The sequence below is a fragment of the Rhodamnia argentea genome, chromosome 7 (assembly GCF_020921035.1).
Source record: "Rhodamnia argentea isolate NSW1041297 chromosome 7, ASM2092103v1, whole genome shotgun sequence".
NCBI lineage: Eukaryota > Viridiplantae > Streptophyta > Magnoliopsida > Myrtales > Myrtaceae > Rhodamnia > Rhodamnia argentea.
In genome coordinates, this window is record NC_063156.1 from 7965726 (window position 1) to 7988109 (window position 22384).

The 22384-nt window shown below is 44.6% G+C and overlaps 3 protein-coding genes and 1 pseudogene across 3 annotated transcripts; 1 reads left to right on the plus strand and 3 right to left on the minus strand.

Moving 5' to 3' along the window:
* The first annotated feature begins 597 nt into the window (after positions 1 to 597).
* On the plus strand, positions 598 to 4684 carry LOC115752463 (protein SCARECROW-like). Its single transcript, XM_030690662.2, has 3 exons — positions 598 to 2759; positions 2885 to 3303; positions 3959 to 4684. The coding sequence occupies exons 1-3, from the start codon at positions 1212 to 1214 to the stop codon at positions 4428 to 4430; spliced, it is 2439 nt and encodes an 812-aa protein (XP_030546522.1). The 5' UTR covers positions 598 to 1211; the 3' UTR covers positions 4431 to 4684.
* A 2632-nt stretch (positions 4685 to 7316) lies between these two features.
* LOC115752488 (leucine-rich repeat receptor protein kinase HPCA1-like) lies at positions 7317 to 12715 on the minus strand. The gene is made up of 19 exons (XM_030690691.1): positions 12637 to 12715; positions 12201 to 12321; positions 12030 to 12101; positions 11782 to 11856; positions 11611 to 11682; positions 11356 to 11517; positions 11150 to 11224; positions 10977 to 11048; positions 10803 to 10874; positions 10646 to 10714; positions 10472 to 10546; positions 10303 to 10374; positions 10077 to 10214; positions 9526 to 9992; positions 9292 to 9435; positions 9061 to 9200; positions 8692 to 8911; positions 8318 to 8553; positions 7317 to 8006 (listed from the first exon to the last, which is right to left on the minus strand). Exons 1-19 carry the CDS (start codon positions 12713 to 12715, stop codon positions 7491 to 7493), a joined length of 2877 nt encoding a protein of 958 aa, XP_030546551.1. The 3' UTR covers positions 7317 to 7490.
* Positions 12716 to 16524: 3809 nt separating this feature from the next.
* Positions 16525 to 19880, minus strand: LOC115752487 (annotated as a pseudogene).
* Positions 19881 to 21659: 1779 nt separating this feature from the next.
* Positions 21660 to 22384, minus strand: LOC125316082 (non-specific lipid-transfer protein 1-like). The gene is made up of 2 exons (XM_048283189.1): positions 22013 to 22384; positions 21660 to 21842 (listed from the first exon to the last, which is right to left on the minus strand). The coding sequence occupies exons 1-2, from the start codon at positions 22354 to 22356 to the stop codon at positions 21833 to 21835; spliced, it is 354 nt and encodes a 117-aa protein (XP_048139146.1). The 5' UTR covers positions 22357 to 22384; the 3' UTR covers positions 21660 to 21832.

The window sequence follows — 22384 nt, forward strand, 5'->3', positions numbered from 1 at the left end:
TGTCAGGTCCGTGAATGAATCAAAAGCAAAACTAATCTTAGCAGTGGCCCCTAACACGGCTATTCGCTTTCATGGCATGTGGTTTAACGATATGCTTCACACGGCATTGGAATGCATACGCAAGGCGCGATGTGCTGTCCTCCTCTCTAATCCAAGTAGCATTAGACTTTTTGTTTAGTGTATAACCGCCTTTGGATAACTGTAAGAATAAAAGTGCGTTACTAGCCACAAATTCTTAAAAGAGCGGGTCCCATAATAATTTTCGTTAATTATTATTGAGTTTTTATTGGTCCTAAAAGATAGTTAATCTTACACTTAGGGGCTTAATTGGAACAAATGGCGGATTAATCGAACTTAAACCAAGATTAGGGGAGGTGGGCTTTCGTTTGTCCCTTGTCATTTTGCAATGTTTGCATTGCTCGACGAAACGGAACGAGAGCTCGGGAGCGCCACTCGAGGGACAGTAAATGGCCGTTGCCGCTGGAACCCAGCGAAGAAGTCAAACGCTCGGCGACGAATCGCAAAACCAACCATCAATTCCCACCACTCCCCCCGCATCCCCTCCCCTGCAGCTTCACACATCTCCCCACTCCCCCACCCCATTTGCCAGCCCACCACCACCACCTCCACGACCCCTCCCTCTTTCTCTCCTTCTCTCTTTCTCGTGGCTGTGCTCCGATGTCCGCTTGATAAATACATTTGATTCAACCGAGCTGTCTGAAATCTGCCACCACCCCTCCCACGCTCAGTTCCCCATTCCTCCACCCGGATACCGACGTCTCGCTACCCGCCACCGTCACCCTCAACCACCACCTGCTCTCTCCCCTTTCCCCCTCCTCGCCTCCTCTTTCCTTTTCTTTTTCTTGGTCTCTGCGTACTACAGCAAGGAACCATCCAAAAGCCATAGCTGCGACCTGCTTCCCTCATTATCTTAATCCCCCCCGCCGGCAGAAAAGGGTCCTTGAAGGCCGTGTTGGGTCTCTTGCACAATCGAGAGATCGAGCGACGAGGGAGGAGGGGAAAAAGGTAGTAGAATCCCAAAGCAGTATTTTGAGTAATTGTTTTTGCCTTTTCGTCGAGCACCTCATGTGCACTCTCCCTCTCCGCCTCGCATATAATTACACCCGCCGCCAGCCCTCCGCTCTCTCCCCATCACTTCGCCCTCGCCCTCGCCCTCGCTTTTCTCTCCCTGTTATGAAGAATTGGTGTTCATGGCTGCTTGCGCTTTGATGAGTGGCGGCGACAATGGCAGCAACAACGAGGACAGCAACGGCCGCCGCGAGAGCCCGAGCTTCATGAGCTCCTCCAACGTCGGCGGCGCCGGCGACCACCTCCTTAACACCCTCCACCACCACCACAACCGCCGCCGTCAGCACCACCAGCAGCAACCCCTGCTAGAAGAGCAACGTCGGCTCTTGGAGAGCGGTAACAGGATGGTTAGGAAGAGGATGGCTTCGGAGCTCGAGGTGCAGGCGCCTCCCGCCGCTGATTACCTCAGGCTTTCCCGGCGAAACACCTCCTCCTCCGCCGCCATCGCCAACGCTTCTTTGATGAGTAACCCTCTATCTGACGCGAACTGCTTCGTGCCCTCGAGAGATATTATCGTCCCCAACCACTCCACCATGACCATGTTACCTTCTTCCACGAACTTGACCATGACGTCACTCGGGCCAGGGTTTTTATCCCCCACTCCATGCACCACCATTGCCACGACGACGACCTCGCCTTACGCTGCCGAGACCGCCCTCTCGCCTCTCCTCCCGTCTCAGCCCCAGCCACAACCCCCCGCGCTCTGCGTCTTCTCCGGCTTGCCCTTGTTCCCGCCGGAGAAACCACGCACCGCCTCCGGTTTCGCACCGCCTCCTCCAACGGCGATAAACCCTAGCATCGGTGCTAGTGGCATTCCCATGGAGGACAGCTCGGCGACGGCGTGGGTCGACGGCATCATCAAGGATCTCATCCAGAACTCCACGTCCGTCTCGATCCCTCAGCTCATCCATAACGTGAGGGATATTATCTACCCCTGTAACCCTAACCTCGCCGCCGTTCTCGAGTACCGGCTACGCTCGCTCATGAAGGAGCCGGTTCCGGCGGTGGATTTGCAGTTACAGAGGCAGTATAATAACCAGCATTTCTCTCTCCCCGATTCGACGATCCATCATACTCAGTACTCGAACTATGGCCTCGCATCGCTACCGGCGGCCGTCGGCCAAGGGAGCAGCCGCCGCTTGCAGGAGCACGAGGCGAGCGCTTCGTCCGCGAGGGCTCCGGTTCTGACGATGAACCAGGTGCAGCAGCAGCAGCCGCCTAATAATCCGCCGCAGCTTCAGCCGCCGGAGCCGCTGCAACAACCGCCACCTCAGCAGCAGCAGCGCAGCGAGGGGGAGAACGAGAAATCGTCCACCTCCGGCGAGACGGCGCCGACTCCGACGGCCACGGCTGCCTCCGCCGCCGCAGCCGCGGCCCTGGCGAGGGAGAGGAAGGAGGAGATGCGGAACCAGAAGAAGGACGAGGAAGGCCTGCACCTGCTGACCCTGCTGCTTCAGTGCGCGGAGGCCGTGTCGGCGGACAACCTCGAGGAGGCGAACCGGATGCTGCTGGAGATTTCCGAGCTCTCAACGCCGTACGGCACCTCGGCGCAGCGTGTCGCGGCCTACTTCTCGGAGGCCATCTCGGCCCGGCTCGTGAACTCGTGCCTGGGGATCTACGCGACGCTCCCCTCCGTGCCGTACAGCCACAAGATCTCCTCCGCCTTCCAGGTAGAGTCGTCAATTCATGTCGCATTATCCATAACGTGAGATAGTCATAATGTCTGCACTGTGTTTGATTCGGTCGGTCGCGTTTAAATCGTGTTCTCTTGCTTTGTCTTGTTGCTGCTCTTTAGGTCTTCAATGGGATCAGCCCATTCGTCAAGTTCTCCCACTTCACGGCAAACCAGGCGATCCAGGAGGCGTTCGAGCGCGAGGAGAGGGTCCACATCATCGACCTCGACATCATGCAGGGTCTGCAGTGGCCGGGGCTTTTCCACATTCTGGCGTCGCGGCCCGGCGGCCCGCCGCACGTCCGGCTCACGGGGCTGGGCACGTCCGTGGAGGCCCTGGAGGCCACGGGGAAGCGGCTGGCCGACTTCGCCGACAAGCTGGGCTTGCCGTTCGAGTTCATCGCGGTGGCGGAGAAGGTCGGGAACTTGGATCCGGAGCGGCTGAACGTGAGCAAGAGGGAGGCCGTGGCGGTTCACCTGCTGCAGCACTCGCTGTACGACGTCACGGGTTCTGATACCAACACGCTTTGGCTTTTGCAGAGGTAAAAAAAGAAGGGAAAAAAGCGTGAATGATCTTTTTCACAATCCCCATACGGATCTGCTCCCAAGTTCAATTTTTTATCTTTCGTAGATATAGCTGAAGACGTCTAGCAAGTAGGGTAGCTTCTCTTTTCTGCTATCGAAGTTGCATAAGTAACCATGCCATGCCATCGCCATTTCATGTGCTGTGTTGGTTTTTGCCTTTTGACTATTCACATTCTGGGTTTTGGCTGGCGATCATTCGAGATTTAGAAGTGGACGTGTGATTTTGATTACCCAGTTGTTTTTTCCCTTTGTTTTCCAAAGAGATAAAGGGTGGCTGAGCGATGAAAGATCGCACCTTTTCTGGATTCAGTGAAAGGAAAGCAATGGCTGAAGCGAGCCCAGCTTAGATAGTTGCACCATCTTTTTCCCCACAAAAGGAAGTTCCTTTTTGTTCCCATTAGGCATGTCCAAAGTCGCTTCCATAGGAGGAGCGAAAAATCATTGCCCACTTGGTCCTAGTTTTTCTCCATTGAAGGAGCTGTAAAGTTGTCCTCCACGTTTGATTGTCTGATCTTTTGCGTCATGGTTAGAAGCGGTGGCATTGGAGATTCAATTCCTGCATTATTTGGGTCGTAACATTGACCATTTACCGTCTTTTTCCTGTAAATCTAGATTGGCGCCGAAGGTGGTCACGGTGGTGGAGCAGGACCTGAGCCATGCGGGCTCGTTCCTCGGCCGCTTCGTGGAGGCGATCCACTACTACTCGGCCCTGTTCGACTCGCTAGGGGCGAGCTATGGGGAGGAGAGCGAGGAGAGGCATGCCGTCGAGCAGCAGCTGCTCTCCAGAGAGATCCGGAACGTGCTGGCATGCGGCGGACCATCGAGGAGCGGGGAGCCGAAGTTCACCAGCTGGAGGGAGAAGCTGCAGCAAGCAGGGTTCAGGGGCGTCTCCCTCGCTGGGAATGCTGCGACGCAGGCGTCGCTGCTCCTCGGGATGTTCTCCTGCGACGGGTACACACTGGTGGAGGACAACGGGGCTCTCAAGCTCGGGTGGAAGGACCTGTGCTTGCTCACCGCATCGGCATGGAGTCCGCTGAATCTGCACGCCACCTCGGCAGGGCTCATTCGTCATTTCGCTCGCTAGGCCGGAGACTTTGCTTGGGCAAACGATGCCGGCGGCGCCGATGTGGACCATGATTACGAGGATGATGATGATTCTGGTGGTGATGTGGGAAATCGAACTATCATGGGTTTAGCGAGGATTTTCTAGTTTCTGGGACTATGGTTGACCATGTGATTTAGGTGAGCCAGGCGATATCATGTGCTAGGAAAATGGGTTGCACCGAATACGAGTTCTCTCCTTTTGGCCTTCTAAAAATTTTCTGCATGCTTGTTACATTTTTCGTCTCATTCACCTTAAATTTTGTTGTCTAGACTTGAATTTAGAATAGGCCGTTAATCTCATAGCAAATTCAGGACCGTCACTGCATCGACATTGTTAGAGACTTATTATGTTGGCAAGAGTTTTGTGACTGGACATTCCTTTGAAGATTTATGTATAAGAAAGCAGAGATGATCCCAAGCACTCAAGGAGAGAGAGGAAATCAACTAGGTTTTTCTACATTTCAACTATTTTAGCTTGCCTTGATAGTTTTCGATTTCGTTAAAATGCCCATTTATCTTTTGAAATGGAGATCTTATGTCAATTTGTCTTGCATGTATGTACATTTGTCATTTTATCTTCATGTTTTAACCTCGAGTTACTTCCATGAACTTGATGAGCTTTTAAATTTAAACAACAAATATTCAAGAGGAGATTAACATTGTGTAAATTACTTATAAAGATAAAATTTACTAATGCTCTCAAATGAAACAGGAGAAATTTCAAATAACGACATGAAGGGAGACTAATTTCTCAAAAAATGATATAGAGTAGATATTGTTTCAAATAAGGGTATGAGCTTACTGGTCGACAAGTAAGTGATTTTTCCGACGACGGGAAGAGGGACATTTTGTCCAGAACCCCAAATTTCTTCTCATCTTCTTGTTCCTTGCGCCTTTGCGTCCTTCATCGTGCTTCAACATTGATACCAATATTCAAGCTCCGCATTCACTTCAATTTCTACTTTCGTGTCTCTCGTTTAATCTCATATACACATAGATGCATAGTGACCACACAAATTAGGGCAATTGCACTGAGACTCTATAAACCGAAAATGAATTAGGGTGAGTAAAAACAACTGCGTAGACCGGACTGAATTGGCCGGTTCGGTCCGAATCCAGGAAGCGCTAGCTTGGCTCCATAAAATCGGAACCGATAATTGTTGGTCTGGTTCTAAGGATGGACCCACCCACCGGACAGCTCGGACCAGGACAAATTATTTTTTTAAATTTTAATTTTATTTCTTAAAAATCTTTAAAGAAATTATTTCAACTCTTAATTTTTGGGGGTACTTCTACACATTTAAAATGTGAATATATGTTTCAAACACATGCAATCGGTTTCAATGAATCGCCCGATAACTAGACCGTCTTGCGTTCGATTTGAAGTACCTTCGGCCCAATCCCTGGTTCGGGAAACTGGGAGCCGGTCTCTTTGGTTCGGTCCGATTTTGGGCAACTCCAATCCGATCTCCGATTCAGGAAATTTGAGACCAATCCCTCGGGTCCGGTTTTAGGTTTCGGTCCGGTTCCCCGTTCCGGAGTGGGACCGGACCGAGAACCGATCTCTCTCAATATAAATGTATTCTTTTGTGAGAAATGAGCACGTCTTAAAATGTATGTGTTAGCTTTGGGGACGGCTTTTTCATGCAATCCGTGTGTGTATATATATATATATAGTTTTCTGACCAAAAAAAAAAAGTATATATAGTTTTAATGAAACTATTAGATCACGTTGGTCTATTGGATCATACGATCCGATACGAAAGTTGCACGATCTATTGAATCAAATGCACCAGTTTTAAGTGCTTATGACGTTACCCTTTAATCAGTCTAGCTTTAGTGGTTGTCATGTCAAATAATTCTGTAATATTTGGCAAAAGAAAAATAATTCCGTAAGACATCTTATCGCTGGAGCATGGATGAGAATAAAGTTAGAGAATCGTGCGACAGGCGTTTTTACAAATAGCCTAGGATCGAATCATTAGGATAGGAACAATAACTAATTGGATCACAAAAGAACAAATCTCGACTGTCCATTGAAATCCTTTGTAATTGAATATTTTTTTTTTCAAAATGTAATATTTTTTTTTATGCAAAATGTAACTTTGAAACGGGGTGTTGTGTTATGACATTCTACCCTAATTTTTTTTATGGAAAAAATAATACAAATGATCTCCGAACTTTGGCTTAATGTGGAATATGTACCCTGAATTTTTAATTTGACCAATATGGCTCCTAAACGTTAACCAAATGTGTAATGTGATCCATGAGCTTTCAATTTGTTCAATATAGTTCCCGAACTTATGAAACATATTCAATTTAGTATAAGAAAATGTTCAAAATCGTCTACGAACTTGAATTAGTGGAAGGGCTACATTGAATCTCTTCCTATAATTTAGAGATTAAGTTGAACATGTTCTAAAAATTCATGAACCATATTAGTCAAATTAAAAGTTCAGGTATCACATTGCACATTGAGTTAAGGTTCATGACCATATTGATCAAATTAAAAGTCCAGCAACCACATTGTATATTTGATTAAAGTTCGGGGACTATTTATATGATTATCCCTTTTTTGGATTGAGGTATGCATCTTTTGACTTTTTGGTCAATCCCGTTTCGAGATTTTTGGCAAAGCGATTATCATCATCTGTGTCTTTTTCTCGATTTGAATTATGAGATTCCCTCTCTTTTACCTATCAATTTATGTAGAGCAACAGACGACTTGCATAAACATTCTTGAATGCTGCATAATCCAGGAGGAAAAAACAGAAACTATTGTAACAAAACAAGACTGTCTATTATTGTCTGCTTCGTAGTAACATTAGATTCACGAAAGTTAAGAGGACAAAATGAAGATAATCTCTCTAGTCTTCCTCAAAAAGTTCTGCTCATTTTGCTGCAGCCTTACCCGTGTGTCATCTCTTATTGCAATGAAGCCAAGTTATAATTTTCTTCGAAAGGAAAAGATTGGAAGACTAGTGACTGGAACATCTGAATCACAAGTGCTGAAAAGAACTAGTTTGAAGACGGTGATCTGCTATTTTGGTTCGATCTTCGTGGAAACTGTGTACCCGCCGCTGTAGTCGAAGGAGTCGGTGCTCTCGTTGCTGGTATCCGGTTTCGGTTTTGTGTCGCTGTAAGGATGCTTAGGTGGTCCCCTCGATGCCCCGAAGTCCGTGGCTGTTGACGAAGCAGAAGTCGAGCTCGTGCTGATACCGTCGTGCTGCAGGATGCTCTCGATCGTCTTCACCACCTCATTCATTGTGGGGCGGTCCGAGGCCGACTCCTCGACACACCTCATGGCCAGCCCCAGGAATCTAGCGAAGCCGACGAGAAATCCCGAGTTTCTGATCGACGGATCTATCTTTCCCCGCAGGCCGTAGTGCTCGTCGTCCTTGGCATCCATCGCCGTGCGCACTTCCCGCACAATGTACTTACCCTTCTCGATCGGCTGCCTAGCGGTTATCAGCTCGAGCATGACCACGCCGAAGCTGTACACATCGCTCTTTTCCGTTAGTTGTTGGGTCATGTAGTACTCCGGATCCAGATAGCCCTGCCACAGGTTCCCAGTTTGGAAGTAGATGTTAGACTTGTAAGTCGTAATGGAAGCTACAGATCATATGATCTAATTTCATCTTGCTTGTGAGCCCATCTACATTACAGAAATTTCAAGGCTCTAAAAATTATTTCGATGGAAGCTTTCCTTGCGATTCAAGTGCTGATATAGGAACTTGACAATTCGAACTCCGGTGATAACTTCAAGAAGATAAAAATGGAAATCAAAAGGGAAGCCGCTCGATGAATCATTTTATGCTGTTTTTTTTTTTATAGCAAACCTAGAGCTAATGAAGCGGCAAGACATACCAGTGTGCCCTTGACTTGAGTCGAAACATGCCCCTTCTCGCTGTCCGATACCAGCTTGGACAAGCCGAAGTCGGCAACTTTTGCCATTAGATTTTCGTCCAACAAGATGTTAGTCGACTTAATGTCTCGGTGGATTATAGGAGGATTCGCAAGTTCGTGTAGGTATGCTATCCCCCTAGCAGACCCGAGAGCGATCTGGAGTCGCCTCCTCCAATCAAGGTGAATGCCGGATTTTCCTGCCACACAAGTGAGGAGTGCTATGAAGAAGACGTTATATGCAGCAGCGTCTGGAGAGAGCATCACACCATCTACTTATGTTTTTTCGCAACACTTCCGCTTTAAGAAAAGGATCTTGGACAGACAGTGTAATTTACCTGACAAGCTCGCTCTGAGTGTTCCATTAGGCACAAATTCATAGATCAACATCTGCTCTCCCCGCTCGAAGCAGAAACCCACGAGCCCGACGAGGTTTCTGTGATGAACTCTCGATAAGAGCTCGATCTCTGTCTTGAATTCGAGACCGCCCTGCGTCGATCCTTGTTGAGCTCTTTTGGTGGCAATCATTTGTCCATTGGGGAGCATCCCCCTGTAGACCTAGAGGAAATGGCAAAACAAGAAGCAACAATCACTAGCTTTGTGCAGAAACTTCATAGGTTTGTTAACCACTTGATCCAAAGAAGCAATCTGCTTAATTGGTAAAATTGGTGAAAAAGCAGCACGAAAGGCGATTTTGGAAGAATTACCTTGCCATAGCCTCCAGAACCGATCTCATTTTTCTCAGAGAAGTTATTGGTGCACTTTCTGAGTTCGTCATAGCAAAACCATCTCGCTCCCTTCAGCTGAGGCGCGCCTCCACTGTCCTTACCACTCGGTACCCACGACGCTGCAAGACAGGACACTGATCTAAGTCAAATGATGTCCTTCACCAACATGTGAGTTTACTGCGACAATGAAAGCTTTTGTGCACGAATTACCGAAGGGTCTGCTCAAGCCGATAGCCTTCTCGGCGCGCTGCTTTTGCCGAACCGCGTATGTACCTACTGCAATGAGGCCAAGTAGTAGAATTCCAGATCCAACTGTGACGCCAACTATTGCCCCAGAGCTCCAGGATCTATGAACTGAAATAGAGGACTTTTTCAGTCAATAAATCAGTACTCAATGTCGAGAGTAGAATCAAGTTCTTACACGAGTTTACATATACGAGTTACCTTGAAAAGCATAAGGTGAGGCGATGAAGTAATAAGGACCAAATTCTCTTGGTGGTTTAAAGGTTTGATTGCTCAAGTCAAATCCCAACCTCAAGATCTCCAACCGGTTGAAATACTTCCCCTTGGCCGCGAAGAACGCCACCGGAACTTGCAGATAGTCGTCTGTATTGAAGAAGGGATTGTCTATGAAAACCAACCCTGGGCCAAGGTCCAGTTTCATCCAGAGGCTCTTTTCTAGTTCCTGAAACAAATTCACATTTATTCCCTTGAAGGAAGGTCCTCTGAAATATATTGTTCCTTCGTATGGAAAAGCGCAACTGCAACTATGAGGGCTGAGCTTTTGATCGCGTCGACATGATTTTGTCCCGCAAGCCGTGACATTGGTGGAATAAGACTTCACAGATTGCTGAGGCAGACAGTAGTTGGTATTCTGAAGAGTTGTGTTGCAGACTGGATTGCCTAATAACCTGAAAGCACAGAATCATTTGCACGATTAGTGACCATCAGAGAAGGAGAGAGTGACAAAAATGTATTTGGATGTACTTTCTCACATCAGTGTATTGGTATATGAAAAGGAATTCTGCGTGACCGAGGAAATCTGGTTATACTGCAGGTCGACGAGCTCGAGTTGCGGGCTAATGTGGTCGCTCATGTTCAAGGCGCCGGTGAGTTCATTGTTTCTCAATTTTCTGTCCAGTTAGGAAGAAAAGATGATTCTGGTCTCAAAACCGCACTTCCTTTTTCCTACGAAAAATGGTCTAAAACATATGATCTTACACTTGTTGAAGTTGTGGATTGCTGAAGATTTCTTTTGGTAGAGTCCCTTGCAGCGGTCCATATTCCACAACCCTGACCAAAATAACTCTTTAGGAAATTCCCAAAAGATGTTACCACCAGTTTGGTGAAAAAATTTAGTGCATATGCTTCGAGTACAAGAAGCACGTACAGAGCGGTAAGCGATGGTAAGGTTGAGAACCAATCTGGAACGTTTGTCGGATTGAAATAATTGTTGCTAAGATCCCTATTTAGTACACAAACATCAACCTTCATCAGCGCAAAAGGAGAGAATGGAATGTGCAGCATAAAATGATTACCATTGAGCACATTGGAATTTACTCACACGGAGCTAAGCGAGTTCATGTTGCCAAAATCGGGGAAAGAACCGTTCAGTCTGTTAAACGCTAAACTCCTGAAAGAGATCATAGCAGGAAATTTCAGTGGACTTAAAACTGGCGTATAGGAAAACATGCTAAGGAATCAATAAAGAAGGTACTAACAATTCGTTGACTTTCACAAGTTCGCTGATACTTGATGGTACTTCTCCCGAAAAGGAATTCCTGTCAAGACGACTGTCGCGTTTTCGCCACCAAGTTCAATGACAGAACAAAGATGGTCATGATAGCTTCGAGTGACTGATAAGCAGAATACCATATAAAGAGTTTTTCACTTACAGAACCTCAAGTGTCTGAACAAGCCCTAATGAGGCTGGGATTGATCCGTTAAATTGATTACCATCGAATAATCTGCACGAAAGAAAATTATCTGCTTATTAAGAGGATGGTGGCAGAGTACATCAACAATCGAGTATCAACTTACACATCGATCACTTAGCAGAAAAACTTACACATGTATCAGTGACATGTTCGCGCTGAATAATTTCGGCGGTATTGGACCCGAGAGCTGGTTCTTGTTGAAATGGCTGAAAAACCAAACCAAGAACGAGTGACTTCTTTGAGGTCCAATTCAAAAGAAATTAAATAGGTCTCATTCTGATCCGCCTTTTGCATTGACCTTGAATCTATATAAGCAAATTAATTAGATGATACTCACAAGTGCTTGGCATGTAGGAGAAGATCCAAACCAGGGGTGCTGCCATTGGAGAGCGGTATAGGTCCAGTTAACTGGTTTTCGGCCAAATCGAGCCAACTGAGCTGTGACAGTTTCCCCAGAGAAGCAGGAATCGTACCGGTGAACTTATTATTGTTGAGAGCCCTGGCAAGAAGGTTAGCTTGAACAGAGAGAATGAGTCACTTATTCACTGAATAACCAAATGAAATACCCACAGCGACAATCCCGAATTCTTACAGGAAGGTCAGCTGAGAAAGTTTGCCAAGCTCGTCAGGAATGTTGCCAGTGAAGCCACAACCTGCTAAGATTCTGATAAAAGAAATACTTAGCACAGAGCAGAAGGGAAAAAGGAAATAAGACCACAAACTTCTTTGAGATCAGGAAACGGTCTTGCGAAGGAGCTATTACAAAGTATTAAGCTTCGATAAGTCTCCAAGTCGGGGAGTGACGGAACCAGTGAGGTCTTTGTTAAAGGACAGATCCCTGGAAATAGGATGAAACCGGTCGGAAAGAGAGAAAAATAGACATAAGTTGAGATTGAGCATACAATAAATAGCTCTTTGCTTTGAATTGTCCTGAGTGCCAGCTTATAAAATCAGGAACAACTCCTATCTGATCTTGGTTATAAATCCATTTTCGAAGGCCAGAGGACTCACAAAGAACTTAGCTCCGTCAGGCCTCCTATGTCACCGGTCAATGACCCTTTGATGTTCATAGACGAAAGGCCCCTGAAACCGACGATAGCCAGACAATCAATTTTCAGTTGAATATGGACTACAATGATGGGCATGCAACAGAAATAGATGAAATGGAAGTACTGTACTCACAATGCGGTCACCCTCGAATCGTTGCAGGTCACGCCATCCCAAGGTACCCCGCAGGGGTCATCTTTCGCCCAGCTCGGCGGCGTGTCCTCCCATATTGCCCTTAGAGATTGGAGCGCAGCGGCTGATAACGCAACATTGTGCAGCGAAAAAAAGATTTTAATCAGATGCTTGTGCTTCATTGATTTTCAAAATTACAGGGTCTACAGGTATGATGCAGCATACATCCTAATACATGTTGAAAACTCCCGAGTGCCAACTATTCCCCCTAGCTTTTTCATTCACAATCAAAACCCCACAAACAAATGAATCAAAGCAGTAGAACATGCCCAAACTTGGCCATATATAGAAGATGTTCCATGAACTAGAGGACATGCACTCTCATGAGCAAAGGCCAAGCTAAACATGAACGAGATTTGGTTGGGTTGAATTTGCTTACAGTCGCCGGAATCAGTGAAGGAGCAGACGACATTAATCCCAGCAAGTGACAAAGCCAGGAAGAAGACCAATCTCATCATGTTTTCAGCAAAGCTTGGTCTTAGCAGACAACAATCCTCAGCCGCTACTCTTTAAGTCCATGTTGTGATCCAAACTGAGAAAGTTGTCTGCAAAGCTCTCATTTTTGGAGCAGGAAAAGGGTTTATCCGAATGTTAAGTTGACTGATATGCTCTTGGGAATTGCAAGAAAGTTTCTCAAGATCATAGAAGCTGAGACAAAAGGAAAGACAGAGAGAGAGAGGGAGAGGTTCTCTTCTTTTGTTCCCCTTGTCTTGGAAGCCAAAGCACAGTAATCATTGTTATGCTTCAAAATCTTCCGCGTTAATGCCTTTGTGCTCACCGTGTTATACGTCCGCCAGCTTTTCCAAGATGACAAAAACTACCAGGAAAACAATGGTTTCCTCAGCAGAACACAAGGCACAATTTTTCAATCCAATGTCCTTGTTTTGTATGGAGGCGCTCGTCATCCCTCGAATTTTTCGGGAGCAAGAATGTTTTATTCCGTACGGCGACAAAGTATATTTATGGATATTAGAGAATTCACTATGAGAAAATATTCTTAGTGATATTTTTAGATATTAGGAATATTATTTGATATTTCGTGTTTTTCTAAGATAAGGTAATATCCTTGTTAGATTAGCTTATTTCCTTCCGATGCATATTGTTCGAGTATAAACATCCTTTTCTAATAAAATGTAATGTTAAGCTAATCGAGTAAAGTTGTAATCTTTATTGATTATCTCTCCCTCTCTCTTGAAGATCCTAGCAGTCACGTGATATTAAGCGCTCCTATTTTCCTTATTTTTACTGGCGCCCGGTCACGTGATTTGACGTCCTATGGTTATTCTAGTCAAAGCAGATCAATCCCACGATTAGTACGAATGCGAAAATCTCATGCCATTAAACATGTCCGTCGGATCGTGGCGGAACGAGCACATCAAAATATCGATTCAGAAAGAGGGTTTGCCATCATCAATTGTCACAATACCACTAGGTTGCGCATTGACACACACACACACAATCGAAGATCCGATGAAAGGAGTAGAACAGTGAAAAGTTTACATCGGGTCGCAAGATCGATTTGCAAAGTGATACAAAGTGTCAGGTACGATTAGTTGTCTTAATGCCACTTGGAGGTTTTACTTATACCTTTGGCGCGTAAGACCCCATTTGGAGATTACTACGCAATTTGTAGACTAAGTCAATAATATCTAAATCGAGAAGGGCGGGCCCTTGATGGCTCCCGCCACTTGCACGATGATTGGAGAGCACTAAGCTAATGAAAAAAAAAAAAAACCAGAGGTTAATACGAGGACTGCAATGGGATGAGCGGGTTGACTCCTCTTTTGTTTTGCCTCGTACCATCTGTTGCTTAGTAATCTCTCTATGCAGCCCCGTCTGCTTGTCCTCTTCCTTTGGGTTTATGTGCTCGCGAATGTGCTCGCGACGTTGTATGTCACACGTTTTGTAATGATAAGAGTGGTAGTAAATAAGTTTTTAATCGGCCGGCCGAAAGCGAGTAATTCTCCAAGCTTAAAGGAATAATTAAGCGCACCGGAAGTTTAGATTTGGAGTATAGTTTGATAGTACGAGAATGTACAGACTCTGAAGAAGGAGGAGAGGACTCGACAAGCTGTGCGACGGAGAACGAGTTTTTTCGGTTGTCCGAACAAATCCTGTGGGAATTGACTGTGAAAATCGTTGCTGCCCTTGTGATTCATAGGAGAGTATTTCTCTCTTAACGTAGGTCTCGGTGATCGAATCACGCCATTTTGGTTCGTGTTTTTTCGGCTTTATTTGCTGGCGTCGCCTTCTATGGGTCGATTTTTTGACTGCATAATCATAATCTAGAGGTGGAACTCCGGTGACGGACTTCTTGCGCTCCGCTACTTCGCCGCATGTGTATGCGATTGAACTCCTTTTAACGACTCCCCTACCCTTTGTAGAGCCCAATAGAGACCGAGAAGATTGACTCAAGAACCGATTTCATGAGACCCTTCATCCTAGAAATCAAACTTAGGACACGTTTGTCCAAACGAAAGAATTTTTCGCGAATTAATTTCCTAGACTTTCACGCATTTGGTTTGCTCAAAACAATTGGTCAATGAAAAAATCATTTGCGATAAAAATAAAAGGTATATGCTTATGTGACAGCTTTTTTTTTTCTACTGCAAGATTGATGCCATATTGTGAGCCCCATAAAAAAAAAATAAAAAAATATTTAAAAATTATTGTGAGGTCCGCTCCTTAAAGAATCTATGACCCACAATATGCTGTTATTCACACAGTCACCCAAAGAATATTATGCTAGCAAACTTCAAAATAAAATATGCATCGCTTAAGCTTAGGAAAATGAATCTCCTAATCTGAAAAGAGGAAAACATTTTTCCTGAAAATGACATCCCAGAAAACAAATTTCCTTTACATGAAGGTTTTCCAGAAATAAATGCACCATTGACTAATAATTACAAAGCAAATCTCCTTTATCGTGAAGTTTTCCTGGAAATAGAAGCTCACCCTTCATCAATAATTACGAAGCGATGGGAACAATGGAACCCTCGTGAATAGACAAGGAGCACATATAGAAAGCTCCGAGATGTCCAAGTCGCACAGGCCTCTTTGATAGCTCCATGCTTGATTCAACTTTTATGCTGCTTGTATAATTCATACTACACACTCGGACGTACAAGAATGATCAATTTGCATTCGTTATTATGATGCAATTGATCATAACTTTCTTCTGCTTTTGCTTTTGCCCACCTATAGATGATGTAATGTTTTGTAAAAAAAAAAGAGGACTAATACATATTTAACAAAATCGATTAGAAGACTGAAAATATTTGTTATGGTCTCAATTATTCTTTTGGGATAAGCACATTGAAAGTTCTAAAACTTGTCGCGAAAGTGCAATGGAATCCTGAAACTAACAAGAAGTGCAATCAAGTTCAAAAACTCATCAAACTAGCGCAATCAAGTTTGTTCGTTAACTTCGTTCAACTTGGCTAGCAAAAAATGCTGACATGACTTTTTTCATTATTTCTCTTATATGGTGCTGACGTGGTTAAAGGGACATAGTTTTGGTGCAAATCTGATTTTTTTTTAGTAGAAATTTTATTTAGATTATATCAAAACATAAGCTAATTTAAAAAAAGATGATGAAGAAGAGAAAAACCAGGCGAGAGTTGCAAGTGTTTGCCGCTGCCGCCCCACCATCGCCAGGAAGGGGCCGGCAACCCTTGGCCAGCCATACCCCACCATCGCCGGCCCTTCCCTACAATGGTGGGGCGGCAGCGGCGGCAATGATTAGGACACACGTGCATACATCAATCCATAGCGTCACTAGAGTACTGTTATCAGATCCACAAACTTGTCTGAACGGCAAGAACCTTGCAAAATTTCCTGCAGACTATGAAGACTGTAGAAGTGGAGCGATCAAAGATTGAACTCTCCTTGCTTGAGTGGACAAAAGCTAAAAAAATGAAGAGGAAAGTAGACACCTAACTGCGCTCGATTCATCGACAAATATGACCATCTTAACTATCGCATTTGTCGAGGGCCATTAGACATAATTAGCACAGACAGAGCCGAAAGACGAAAATCGATCCATCCGAGCAAAATTAGGTCGATTAAATTCAATCAAAAGTTGATGTTGTGTAATGATGGAACCATAATAAGATCATCAGTAGGCCTTTAGTTTTAAAGTACCCAAAGAAAATGCAAGTCATAATCCTGATGCTTGCTAGCCTTTGCACTAAAGTAATCAAAATTGGGATATTTACTCCCTATCTTATCTTTTAAACTGTCTTGGAAAACAGTCAACAGTGTCTCTCTAGATGCCTAAGGTAGTATTGAAAGCATAAAGAGATGCCACGAAATAATAGGGACCGAATTGTTGAGGCGGTTTATAAGTTTGGTTGCTCAGATTGAGTCCAATGCTCGAGATCACCGAACCATTGAAATGATTTCCTGGGGTCGGGAAGAGCGCAGCTGGAACTTCCAGATAGTCGTTGGTATTGAAGAAGGGGTTATGTACGAAAACCGAGCGAGGAGTGAGGTCCAGTCCTGTCCAGAGGCTCTCCTCGAGTTCCTGAAACGAGGTCACATTCATTTTCCTGAAGGTGGGTGCTCTGAAATATAATTTCCCCTGGTACGGAAAAGCGCAATCGCAGCTCTGGGGGCTGAGCATTTGACCTTGTGGACACGAATCGTTTCCGCAATGCACGACGCTGGTAGAATAATTAGATATCGCAGGTTGTCCTGAAGGTTGAGAGTAGTTTGTGGTTGCAAGACTGTCGTTGCAGATAGGATTGCCTAAGAGCCTGAATGTACAAAATTTCATCGGTGAGATTTGCGATCATCAGAAGGGCAAACGCACATTGCTGATAATGCCAAAAACATAATTTTTCTCACAATAATGTATTGCCATATCCTGAGGGATTGGTCTCAACAGAGGAAATCTGATTATATCGGAGATCGACGACCTCCAGATTTCGGCTGAAGTTGCTGCTCAGGTTCAATGTTCCATTGATTGCATTGCTTCTCAGTTTTCTGGTTGAGTTGGCACAAAAGAAATGACTTTTAGTCTTGAAATCGCGCTTCCCTTTTCCTACAGAAAATGGTCCAAAACATATGATCTTACACTTTTCGAATTTGCAGATTGCCGAAGACTCCTTCTGGTAGCGTCCCTTGCAGCGGTCTGGTAGCTTCCCTTGCAGCGGTCCGTACTCCACAACCCTGACCAGAATAGCTCACTAGAAAATTCCCAAAAGATCTTACCACCAGTTTGGGGAAAAAAATTTACTGAATATGCTTCGAGCACAAGAAGCACGTACAGAGTTGTAAGCGATGGTAAGGTCGAGAACCAAGCTGGCACATTCGTCGGGTTGAAATAATTGTTGCTAAGATCCCTGTTTCGTACAGAACATCGAACTTCATCAGCACAAAAGGAGGGAATAAACGTGCAGCATAAGATCGGTACCTTTGACTGCCCTGGCATTTACTCACACGGAGCTAAGCGAGCTCATGCTGCTTAAATTGGGGAAAGAACCATTCAGTCTGTTGTTCGCTAAATTCCTGAAAGAGATCATGGCAGGATTTCAGTGGACTTGAACTAGAATACATGCTAAGGATTTGATAAAGAAGATACTAACAATACAATGAGCTGACAAGATTGCTGATACTCGCCGGAACTTCTCCTGAAAATGAATTCCCATAGAGACGACCGTTGCATTTTTGGCACCAAGTGCAATGACAGAACAAGAATGGTCACAAAAGCTTCGAGTGACTAAAAAGAACGATTCTCTGGAAACCATATAGAGAGATTTTCATTTACAGAACCTCGAGTGTCTGAACAAGTCGTAATGTGGATGGGATCGATCCGCTAAATAGATTGCTATCGAATAATCTGTTAGAAAGAAAATGTAACTGCTTATTAGGAGGATGGTGACAGCATAAATTAACAATTGAGTATCAACTTACACATCAATCACTTGAGCAGAAAAACGTACACGTGTATCAGTTCCATTTTCGCGCTGAATAGTCTCTCTGGTATGGAACCCCGAGAGCTGGTTCTTGTTGAAATTGCTGAAAAACCAAACCAAGAACAAGCGACTTCTTTGAGGTCCAATTCGAAAGAAATTGAGTAGATCTCATTCCAATCATACACAGACAGACAACCATACACGCTCATACATATACACGCATTGACAGGTTTTGCATCGACCTTGAATCTATATAAGAAAATTAATTAGATGATACTCACAAGTGCTTGGCATTTAGGAGAAGATCCAATCCAGGGGTGCTGGCATTTGAGAGCGGTATAGGTCCGATGAACTGGTTTTCGGCCAAATCCAGCCAAATGAGTTGGGACAGTTTCCCCAGAGAAGCAGGAATCATACCGGTGAAATTATTATTGTTGAGAGCCCTGGCAAGATGGTTAGCTTGAACAGAGAGAATTAAGTCACTTTTACACTGAATAAACAAACAAAATTCCCATAGTGACAATCCCGAATTGTTACAGGACGTTCAGCTGAGAAAGTTTGCCAAGCTCATCAGGAATATTGCCGGTGAAGCCGCAACCTTCTAAGATTCTGATAAAAGAAGTACTAAGCACAGAGCAGAAGGGAAAAAAGAAATAGGAAGGGACAAACTTTTTCGAGATCAGGAAACAGTCTTGTGAACGAGCTATTACAAAGTATTAAGCTTCGATAAGTCTCCAAGTCGGGGCATGAGGGAACCGGTGAGGTCTTTGTTAAAGGACAGGTCCCTGGAAATAGGATGAAACCGGTCGGAAAGAGAGAAAGATAGACATAAGTTTGAGATTGAGCATACAATAAATATAGCTCTTTGCTTTGGATTGTCCTGAGTGCCAGCTTATAAAATCAGGAACAATTTCTATCTGATCTTAGTCATAAGTCATTCTTCAAAGGCCAGAGGACTCACAAAGATATTAGCTCCGTCGGGCCTCCTATATCACCACTCAACTGTCCTTTGATGTTCATAGACGAAAGGCCCCTGAAACCGGCAATAGCCATACTATTATTGTACATTAATCAATTGGGAGTTGCATATGGACTACAACGACAGGCATTTAACGACAATAGGTGAAATGGAAGTACTGTACTCACAATGCAGTCACCCTCGAATTGCTGCAGGTCACGCCATCCCAAGGTAACCCCACAGGGGTCGTCTTTCGCCCAGCTCGGCAGTGTGTTCTGCCATATTTCCCTTAGAGATTGGAGCGCAGCAGCTGATAATGCGGCATTTTGCAGAGAAAAAGATTTTAATCAGATGCTTGTGCATCATTGAAGTGCTGCAGCTGATCGTTCGACATTTTGCAGTAAACAGATTAATCAGATGCACTGCAGGTGCTCCTTTTTTTCTCCTTCAATGTCGCGCAAGCATTAGATGTGACGTAGTTCCTAATGCATGTGACCACTTCCAAATTTCTCCAAACTTGCCCATATAAATCTACTTCCCTAACAATGTAACAAGTGTCTTCTTGTTTCAGGAAAACCGAAGATTATCAAAAGAAAGGTCGGATGTGCACTCTCAGGAGCGAAGGTTGGCCTAACGTGAATTCAACTGATTGAATCGAATCGACTTACAGTCGCCAGGATAAGTGAATGAGCAGATGACTTGGATTCCAGCAAGCAAGATGGCCAGGATCAGGACCAACCTCAGCATGATTACCATGGCTTTTGCTCTTTGGAAAAGTGTAAATTTGAACTTGTAATGTAAGGAAAAAAGGGTGAATTTATAGGTGATTAGTTTTTGGTGTTCTCTTTTTGCCTCGGACATTCAAGCCAAAACGCCCAAAAATGTTCATTTGCATCCTCGGTCGCTGTCGCAACAGTCATGAACAGCCAAACAACTTTTCCACTTCGCAGATCTCTCCGCTCGCCTGCTTCTATTGATGACAAGTAGAAGGAACAAATGGTTTCTTCAGCCAATACAAGGACATATTAGTCAATGAATACGATAGACGGGTGAGTGCATTAGAAATTTTAAAACTCATCACGAAAGTATAAGTGAGTTTAAAAATTTAAAAAAAAAATGCTATGAAGTCCTAAAATTTATCCTCATACGTTGAGGAGATGTAAACGAAAAGATAGAGGAGGAAACACACGGGGTCAAGTCTACGATGATGCGTTCGACCAAGAAAAATAAAAATAAAAAGTCAACGATGATGCCGAGGAATGAGGAGGTTGCGACAAAACAAAGAGGATTGAGGGGTTTTCGAGTCCTCTCTTGTTTCTCGTCGTCCCATCTGTTGCCTACACCTCACATCACGCCATGCAATTCATCTCCAACTCCGCTCATTTCTCTTCTTGCCCTTTTTGGCTTATTACGTACAATTTATTTCCTTCGGCTTCCTCAATTTACGGGGAAAATTATATAAAAAAAATCCTAAATCTTTTTGCACTTTTAGCAATTCAATCCTAAACTTTTTAAATTTACCGATTGAACCCTAAACATTTTCATCATTTTGCCAATTTAGTCATATTAATCGGAATCGGCGATGTGGCCGCATACTGTCCTATGTGGCACTGTCGGTGCGGATGTGGCCAAATTTTAATAATATTTTGATATTCTTTAAATTATTTATTTATTTTTTCCTTTATTTATTTTTCTCTTTTCCCTTTTTCCACTTTTCTTTTTTTTCCGCCTTTTCCCTTTCCCTTTTCTCTTTTTTTTCCCTCCGCCCGGCCTCAATTTCCGTTGGGTTCCGGCAAGGGTCGCCCTCGCCCGGGTTGGCGTGCGCGGCCGTCGCCCTCCAAGGCAAAGACTGCCCTTGCCTAAGGCCGGCAGAAGTGAAAAATAGGAAAGGAAAAAAAAGAAAAAGGGAAAAAGGAAAAACAAAAAAATAGAAAAAGGAAAAATAACACATAAATATTAAAATATTTTTAAAATTTGACCATGTTAGCACCGGCGGTACCATGTAGGACGGCCGGTATCCACGTCAGCGATTTTCGGCCAATAGGACTGAATTAACAAAATGTGAAAATGTTTAGGGTTGAATTGACAAACTTAAGAGATTTAGGATTGAATTGACATGCAAAAGGTTTATGACTCTTTTGCCATTTCCCCCCTCAATTTACTAATGAAAACACTTAAAACAAGCACCGATCTCAGGTTGAGCACCTTGATACAAGAACAGTCATCCGACGTGCCGCAAAAGTGACCATACGATTATTTCTTCATATGTATCCAAAGTTTATAGAGGTTCCACTCCTGTCATCCATGTCTATACTTTGTAATAAGAGAATATGTAGACAATTTTTTTCTCTCTCCCTATTTTGGCTCGATTAAGCAATTTTCTTGGTTACAAGCGATGTCAACTTACATTTCTCGTTGTAATCTAGGATGCACCTCTATTTCCGTTTGACGATTTGTTTCTGCTTGTCCATTCCACGTGTATGTGTGAGCGAGAGATGACTTTATATTTTCTAAGTAGAAGACTTGCAAAAAGTAGTCTAAAATCTTATTGATGGACCAACATGGCTCTCTAGGGAGAACTGTCACAAGGACAACCTTATTACGTTCTAAAACATCACTAAGCACTAACTATCAGAGCTAGGAGTAGTCATCGACGCCACCCCTGCTCCTTCTTATCCATTCCCTCAGACCTTCCTCTTTCAAGAAATGCTGCAAAAATTTATGTAGGTAAGCACAAGGATCAGTTGTCATAACCATGCTGGTAGATCTTCGTATATAAGAGCACGTACAATGGCGGACCGAGAAATACTAGGTTTGAGCGGTTTAAGACTGTTAGCGTTGTCGGACCAAATATGCAAAGACAGAATTTAAGTTAGTACCGGTTGCAATCTACGTCCGCGCGGATGGGGACGCCGATTGAGACACCGCATTTTCCGGGCAGCGTGGCGGCGGCGTCCGCCTTGATGTTGTGGGACTGGCTGGCGAGTTGCTTGATGCACACGCAGGCGGCACGCCTGTCGGCAGGGTACGGGGTGCTGTTCTTCAGGCCTCTCACCCCGTCGCAGCACGCCGACCCGGGGTCCCCTCCTTTGGTGAGGTACGATGCGCAAGGGCCGAGAGACTTTCGCACTTGTGGGCAAGTGATGCCCTCCACAGGGCTCGCCATGAGCGCTATCAAGGCCATTGCCGCCGCCGCCGCTACCGCCAAAGCCGCGCCCTTCATATCTTTTCTCAGACGGCAAGCAAACTTA